This window comes from Raphanus sativus, chromosome 6, assembly GCF_000801105.2.
Source record: "Raphanus sativus cultivar WK10039 chromosome 6, ASM80110v3, whole genome shotgun sequence".
Lineage (NCBI taxonomy): Eukaryota > Viridiplantae > Streptophyta > Magnoliopsida > Brassicales > Brassicaceae > Raphanus > Raphanus sativus.
The window spans coordinates 13573294-13582008 of NC_079516.1; the positions used below are offsets into that span (position 1 = coordinate 13573294).

Here is an 8715-nt window from a genome sequence, read left to right on the forward strand (position 1 = left end):
AAACGTTGCCTCCAAGTTGTATAAGATTGAAAGTTAAAGTTCTCATCTTTCCTTATCTCTTCTTCTCTGTTCTTCAAAAATAAACGTTAACTTCTTTGTTAGAGCACATAGGCAAAGGTATTTATATTACTGTCGTTGTAATTGTTTTATTTGTTTGTCAATCTGGGACTACTCACTGCAAGCTTGGTTACTTTATCAGCAAACCATCAAAATGAAGAAGCTGAATGTTCATGGTATACACAAAAGAAAATGTGAGATTTGAGCGCTAGGAGCCTTTAGATAACAAAACAAGAAGAAAAAAATATAATTACACATTCATTTTAAGATTATTCGTATATTTACAGTAATTGTTATTAAATGTCCAAATTTCCCAAAGAATCTGTTGTAGTAGAAGCCGAAATGAGATTATGACATGTTTTATCACATGGATATGAACAACCTATCTCTTTCACTTCCTTTCGTCTCCCAAAATACCAATCTCCCACCGTCCTAGCAATTGTCTGAAATCAAAACCGGATACGGTTTTAAACTATTGTAAACCGGAACTTAAAAACCAACAATGAAGTTCTCGGTTTAGTAGATACCTTGTTGTGGATCCTTGGTGAAGTGGGGGATAGCCAAGTTTCCTGTAAAGCACTTTGACAATGATCAAAACATGGGTTTATAAACATTCCACCTCTCGTTGAGTTTCTAATAAAATTCATTAATGCTCCCAACATGTCTGTCCTAAACCCTGCAAAAGAAAAACAGGAATTTCGGTTTAATTCTTATTATTTACCGGTTATCTTATTTATATTTAACCAATTGGGTTAAAACCTTGGAGTGCATCGAGCTGGTGTGGATTACATGCCGTCACATTAAGCTTGCAACGGTTCCAACGCCCGGTCCGGTCAGCAGAAGGTGGTACAAGCCCATGATGAAACTATTTTAACAAGTGAAAAATTATATAAACCGGTTTAGACAAGTGTAATACTACCAAACTTACCAGCCCGTGGTAGAGTTAACTAGAGAGCATAAAGAAGATCTCCATAAAGAAAGAGAACCTGGAATACATCGTAGGCTGAATTTAAGATGAACATTGGCGTTCTAATGAATCTCAATGCATATTGCGGGAAAAAGCACTGCAAAGTTGAAGATTTCAATGCAACTATGAGATTAAATTTTGTAACAAGAGTTGGTATAAAATGATATGTAGGATTGTACCAGAGATGGTTCGGGATAGAACGCACGTGTGCAGTTTGGATCAAGGTTCTTTTGAACACCCTGAAAAGTTTGTTCAGAAATGAGAATGTTGAAAATTTGAGAGCAAGAGTTGGATCTCTAGTATTAAGTATATACCTGTAGAGACACAAGCTTAGTGTAGAAAGATCTCATTGTCCGGTTTGATGCTACATCGATTCTGTTAGACCAATATAAACCATATTTGTTGGTAAACCGATCCGGTTACTGTATAAACCAGCGATAAAAATATATCTAGTCAAGAACACTTACGCGTCAAGAAAGAATCCAGCGTCGCTCATGCACTTAACGTTTGCGGTTCTTGGAAGATAGCTCGTGAAGCTGTCACAATGCAAAAAGGTTGACAAACCACCAGCTGAACAACCGGTCAGAAGAGCCTGTGTACCGGTTAATTTGTCAGTTTGACCGGTTTTGTATTATACATTAACAATGTAGTCTACGAAGTAACTCAAGCTAAAAATGTGGATACTTGATTGATGGTTAGTTGGAAAGCATAAACTTAGTTAGTGAAACTCGCTTCACATGAGTTTCTAATTTATTTCTCCATCTACCAATGTATTTTTTTCATGCCGATTTGTAAAACTTTCACATTTTAAAGTTCAGAAATGGTACCTTTAAGTAAAAAAAAAAAGTTAGTGAAACTAAACCAAAATACCAAACCAAACCGGGACAGTAAGAAAAATTACCCTGCGGGCTTTTGCTAAACCTTTGGGTAGAAGGTCAAGAATGATGGCCTTCCATATACGTTGTCCTCTGAAATAAAGCATTGACGCCTGTCAATACATTCAATGGGATAAAATGTCAGTAACTAACCACTCAGAAACCAGAGCGGTTGGTACGTTCTCCGGTTATTGAAACCGGTTTAGTACAGCAAAAAATTTGTTAGCCTGAGAAACAAGTAGTTTTGGCTATATTTACCCCGTTGCGAATTTGTGTATCTCCCGCAAAGGAAGCTCCATCGCAATACCTCAGCCTGACTTTGTTCCAGTTGTAGAAATCTGATATAAAAATTGTATCACGTTATGACACAAATAAAATAATGTGTAGTCCAACCAGTGTGCAGCTATACTTGTAATAAATAAAAACTAATTTGTGATCATAATGTGTAATTGTGTATACGATACGTGAAGCCTTTAAAATAAAATGTATACGATACGTGTGTGTCAGTGCTCGTAAGGAAGGGGACAAAGACAAAAGCAAATAAGGAGAACAAAGCCAAAAATTATTATTTATTTCTGCATATTTTATTAAAGAAAAGCTGAATTTAACAGAAACATTTGGACCATCACGTGAAAGAGAGACCATACCACAAGCAAACATGTTCACTAATAAATTACTTAATAGATTAGCTTTGTATTCGTATAAGATAATGGATTAGTTATGAAATAATGACCTGGATTTAAAGAGGCGTTATTGCTTAAGATTCCAGTGAAGACGGCGGTTTTGCTCATAAAACGTGTCGAGCCTCGACGGGTCTTTGATCTATCTACGCATGATGCGATATCATTGCACCATCCTCCTCCCTGTAATTTTACATAAATTTTTTTTTTGTTGTTGTTGTGCAAGTCCAAAATAGAGAATGTTATAAAAAAATAAAATAAATAAATAAATAAATGCATGCGCGTCATAATGTGTAAGGCGTAAGACACGATCCAACTATAGCTCGAGACACTATGCTGGTCTGAAGTTCCTAATCGGCTCCGTACTATGTTTTGTTCATGAACATGTCTCAAGTCTCGTGCATCCTATTATTCAAACTATTCTAAATTTATTTTTTCTCTGAAAAAGAGATATCTTCAACAAGGCTTGAATTTATAATCCTTTAGACACCTATTTACTAATATAATTTTAACTTAACATTTTACCAAAAAAACTAATATAATTTTTTTTAGCTATTAGACTAACTCCTCGTTGATACTTAATTTTATTCTAATCGAGTTATAACCTAACAAATATCTGATATAGAGTAATTATTGTTAAGTCATTATTACAGTTTTAATGCTAACGTAGTATTTTATAGATAGCTAATTATTAGAAACAACTACGCTGTAAAAACGTAAGGTACTTTTTTTTTAATATGTAAGATTCTTCTATATGCTTAGCTAGCTGTATTCAATTACATTTGCCTATTTGTGGGGTTGGTTACAACAGCAATACTTTCAGCAACGAACTAAGTTAAGGATGGACCAGAACAGTGAAGATAATTCCCTAACAAAATTGTTGCCAATTTCAATATTCGCAGCAAGTGATACTTGTTAAAGGTATTATTTAAATAAACAAAACCATTTGAAGAATAAGAAGCTTTTTGTGCATGAACCATTTAAATATAGTAAAATTTAATTACCTCAAACTGCAAAAGCCAATAGTTTGATCCAGCACCGAAGCCTTTGTCTAAATGGTATGCCGGTAAGCTACCGTCCAAGCAAACTACAAAAGAAAATATAAAAGCAAAACATATAAATCCAAATGTATGAAAACAAACAAATTAACATGAGAAAAGTCAAATTAATGACCCAAACGATAGTGACTAGAGAAACAAGTTGAGAGTGGTTTGATTTGGCGGTAAAAAAGTATAGTGAACTCATTTCATTCTTTTTTTTAAATTCCTTTTTGTTATGCATCATGTACACGACAAATGGTTATGTTCAAGAATAGAAAAGGCGACAAATGAAAAGGGAGAAAAGACCGAAGACATACAAGCACCAAGAGCAGCGGCCCCTCGAACCAGTGTCATGCTTACTCGCTGGCCTGTGTCGCCTGAAACAAGCGGCAGAGATGAGGCCACACAGACGAGAAGAACCATCACCGCCATTAGATCGAGAAGCCCCGGCGTCTTCATTGTTTTTAGGTGAAATGGGTTGTTGAATTAGATGCTTGTGTGTGTTTATCTTCTTGTTGTGTATAAAATGAAAATTTGGTAGCTAAATATTTGAGATTCTTGAGAGGGAAATGGAAACGTTTATGTTTGTAGAGATTTTTACATAAATATAATGGAAAGTTATTTGGTGAAGAAAGGGAAAGGAGAGGCCAAGTGGGCAAGAGGTAAGCGGAAAGGAGAAAGACTGAGAGAGCTTAGGATTTTGATAGGCACAAAGAAACTTTCGTCATCTATATATACATATATGCAGTACAAATATGCATTCACAATTCATCACATGGAGACATAACTTATCTTTCATGTGTGTGTGTAAAAAGAGACATGTGACCAAAAATTAAATTATTCACTTTTCTGTTCTTATTTATTTACATGAAAAACTAAAAAAACTCAAGTAAAATTATATTTTTTACTAGAGTTTGATCCGTACATCCTCTTGATGTTTGTTTAAATAGAATACACACATGAAATTATTCACGTCAAAAGAGTGTAATGGTTACATAAACATTTGTCTTTATGGGTGTGTTCAATTTTTAATATATAACATTTATGATAGATCGACAGTTTTTTATTTGACGATAATTTATTGATTGTTCATATTGCGGTTAGATATAAAACTAATCAAAATGATATGTTGTATAATATATTCGTCAATTAATGCTTTTTAACTATAGTAATCATTTTTATGTATTTATTTATAAATTATAACACACAACATTATGTTTATGTATGTTGATAAGTATATCTTTCCAAAATAAACTGTATTTTTAGTAAGATAAATAGATATGTTTCTAAGTTTTTTAAACACCAAATAAGTTTCACTTGTATGTGTTTATTTATGAAGAAAATATTAAATTGAAATTTATTTATTATATTTTATAATTCAAATATATATGTGTGAATTATATTAATCATCAAATTATTTAACATATATTTAAAAGAACTTTATATGTTTTTAATGAAAACATTTACAGTTTATCTTTTTGTATGCGAAGTGAAATAATAATATAGAAGAATATATAACATTTAAAGTTTGTAGTCACATTTTTAAATAAATTTGTTTAGCTTTATGGTAAATTTTTGGTAAGAAAATAATGGTAAGTTTAATTATAAATAGCTACAATATAAATGATTTGTGATTAATTAATTAAGTTTGGTAAAATTGGATAGAAAATAATCAAACAAAATAAATGAATTATGATTGATTTATTTATGAGTGCATTACTCTATGAGGCACATTTTATCTTTTTCTTTCACTATAGGTCACCTTTCACTTGCAAGACACATTCAGAGAAAATAAGAGAGATTTTAGACTCTTTTACCCTTAGCGAGGTGAAACTGAATATGAGTTTAGTTAGAGAGATTGGATTGTTAGTGGGTTTAGAATTTAGCTAGCTTTTTGGCATAAGTAGGAGATCGCAAAGTAGAAAGTTAATCCAACGATCCACATTAAAAGATATATTGTAGTTGTTATTTTAAAGTTATTTTTGTATCCCCATCATGTCTTTTACGTTATTATCTTGTTATCTAATATGTAAAAACATATATAATACATGAAATAAAAATGTATATATTTTTCTCTTTATTTTGATATCCATATATATATATATATTGATATTTTATAAAATTTTATGGACGGTTATTTGTGGACGAACAAGTATGGTGGACATGTATGTATGTTCATGTGGATGGTTATTTGTGGATGGGTATTTGTGGACAGTAATCTCACGAAATTACTGCCGCAGCACTGCTGTTCGAATCACCACATTTATTTGTTTTGTACATCCACAATCAAAAATTTGTTGTAAAAGAAACATGGACACAAAATTTGTTATAAAAACGTGGACATAGAATTGTGGACAAAGAAAACTTCAGGTAGATTTTGATAATGTGACATCCATGTACACAGACTTTTCCTACATTATGCGGCTACTTTAACCATTTCTTGATGCAAGAAAATCCATACAAGTGTTTACAAAGAAGACAATTTGAATCAGAAACAACAAGGTTCCTTACCACCAAATCTCCAAAAAAAAACAAACCGAATGTTCCATCTGCAAACACCCAAGCTGGTTGGAACTTAGTTTATCTCAGGTTTGTTCTTCCAGGAACACAAACTCATCCACAATGCCCAGAAAAAGTAGAGTTTCAACATAATAGCAGTATAAATTTGTTACTGTAATCATATAAAAGAATATCTTCTACTTACTCCAATATCTTCTTGCATGAAAAACATTAGACTTTTCTTTAACCTGAAGTTTCATCAAGACCTCAACTTTACTACGATCTTCCCAAGTATTAGGCAATCTCTGGTTAAACTCAACATGAATCACCTCCAGCTCTAACTTAGCAATAATCAAACTTCTCTCGTTACTCACACCAACGGTGTCCACAACGATTCACACCACATCGTATGGTACAAGCATCAACAAAGCATCACACCTGTCAAATAAAACGCCTGGAAAGTCTTAACATAAGTTGGTGTCGCTGCATCCACGGTCTTGTTGCTCTTCACACCAACACGTCTTCTGCTACTTATGCATACTCTCGATGATCCGATGTGCTTTCATCACCTCTACAAGGGTTCGGATGCGGCTAGACGAATCAAGATCCCGTGTCTCCCGACGACCTAAGCGCTCGATTTGAAGCTCTCGACCATAGCTTCTATACGTGGTCGCGAATCAAACACTTGAATATAAACTGGTTTGCTCAATGTAATACACTTGATCCAACTTTGATTTTTTCCAGACTGAGAAGACTCGGATCTTCACTGTGGTTGTGGTCAGAGTCTTTAGATTTGACGAGTAACCCATCTTCTGATGCTTCTTCTAGAGCTTCTGATGCTTCTTCTCCATGAGTTCTTCTCTTATCTTAGCTTAAAACCCGCTCTCTGTCTCTATTTTAGCTAAGCTCTCCACTGCATATGCCAAACATCTCAACAATATAACCGATTAATCTCTGATCTGATAACAACTTTGCTCCCTCAACCTTCTCTTTCTTTCTTATTTCTGATATGTAACCCTAATTATCCCAAATAAGATGTTTCTTGTTCTATTCTTCGACACTCTCAATTGAAATAAACTAATTTTGTTTCTGGGTTTTCTTAAAAAAATCCAATCCTTTTAGCTTTTGTTATCTGAACTGTTTGAAAGAGGAGATACGATAGAAAAAGCAGAAGATGAGTTTGAATTTCAGTGTTTGTAGTTCTACAAAGTGGAGAAGATGAAGAAATCTGAAATTTGAGAAGTGAGGAAAGTAAATCTGAATTTCGAAAGTAGGGATACGAGAAAGATTAGAAATTCAAGTTTGTATTTTAATTGTTTTTTTTTTTATCTAGTTGAGATGAGATTAGTTAGGAAAAGATAGAAGAAATGCGTTAATGTTAGTTAGGGGTAAAAATGACAAATCACACAGAAAAAGTGTGTTGCAAGTGAAAAGTGTCTTCAAGTGTAATTCTAAAGTGAGAATGTGTCTTACATGGTAATTTTTTCTTTATTTATTATTATTAATTCAGCGATATAAATTGTAATTATTACGATAAAAATGTCATTTTAGAAAATTACTTCAATTTGAATTAAATAGATTTTCAATGATTTTCACAGACATCCACACGAGAGTTAAGTCTAGTTTAAAGTTTTTAGAGTGGAGTTTTTAGCGTAATATAAAAATGTCACCTTAAGAACTACAATAAACATGCCCTTATGTGTAGGATCGACAAACAGTGCGTAGACCAGGAACAAACAAATTATAATGGGAAATCTATATCTTTTCTTGAAATAATTTGGACAATGGAGATGGTCATGTGTTGGCCACCACCAGTCGATGGATATAGCGTCAAAAATCAATCTTTGTAGGTGTCTTCTGGATTAGGTTCACCAATCTTGTATAATTATCTCTTTAAAACAATATTCTTTATTTTTATAATCCAAAATACATGTAAACAGATGCTAGTCGGGTATGTATGGCATATTTATAAAACATTAACTTACAATGATTAACTAATCAAATGTTTGTTATTTATCATTATTGTTGTCAGTTAACAAAAACAATTATTAATGCTTTCTTAAGTCAACAAGATTTTCTTTTTCTGCAAATGCCTATATAAATTTATTAATCTAAAATTTATGTTTAATCATCAAGAAAAAAAATTGTTAGTTATGGTTGGTAGCCAGGGGCGGATCCAGAAAATAACTTAATATGTGGCACAATATATAAATTTGTGTTATATTCAATTATATTTAATATATTATATTAAATTATATTTTTGAAAAAATACATTAGTCATTAATTTATCTCAAAATGAATAAAATATAAAATAGATACTTTTCTAAATTTTAAATATTCATTTATAAATATTCATACAATAATATATATGCACATTGTAATTCCATTATAAAAATTTATTCCTTTTAGTTTTTATTTTTATTTAACTATTGAAAAATAAACTTAATAAAAATAATTGTAAAAGTTAAAGATATCATTATTCAAAAAATAAAATAAAAAGATACCTTAACATTTGGGTTTATAGATTATTGTTTAGGATTTAATATTTAAAGGATAAGATTAAATTTATAAATTTTTATAAATAATTTAAGAGAGTT

At 31.9% G+C, this 8715-nt stretch overlaps 1 protein-coding gene across 1 annotated transcript; it reads right to left on the reverse strand.

The window, feature by feature from the left end:
- Positions 1-244: 244 nt before the first annotated feature.
- LOC108810104 (pectin acetylesterase 9) lies at positions 245-4308 on the reverse strand. The gene is made up of 12 exons (XM_018582237.2): positions 3937-4308; positions 3584-3666; positions 2633-2762; positions 2158-2237; positions 1926-2012; positions 1492-1616; positions 1339-1399; positions 1204-1263; positions 1044-1121; positions 817-922; positions 585-733; positions 245-500 (listed from the first exon to the last, which is right to left on the reverse strand). The coding sequence occupies exons 1-12, from the start codon at positions 4076-4078 to the stop codon at positions 354-356; spliced, it is 1248 nt and encodes a 415-aa protein (XP_018437739.1). The 5' UTR covers positions 4079-4308; the 3' UTR covers positions 245-353.
- Positions 4309-8715: the final 4407 nt, after the last annotated feature.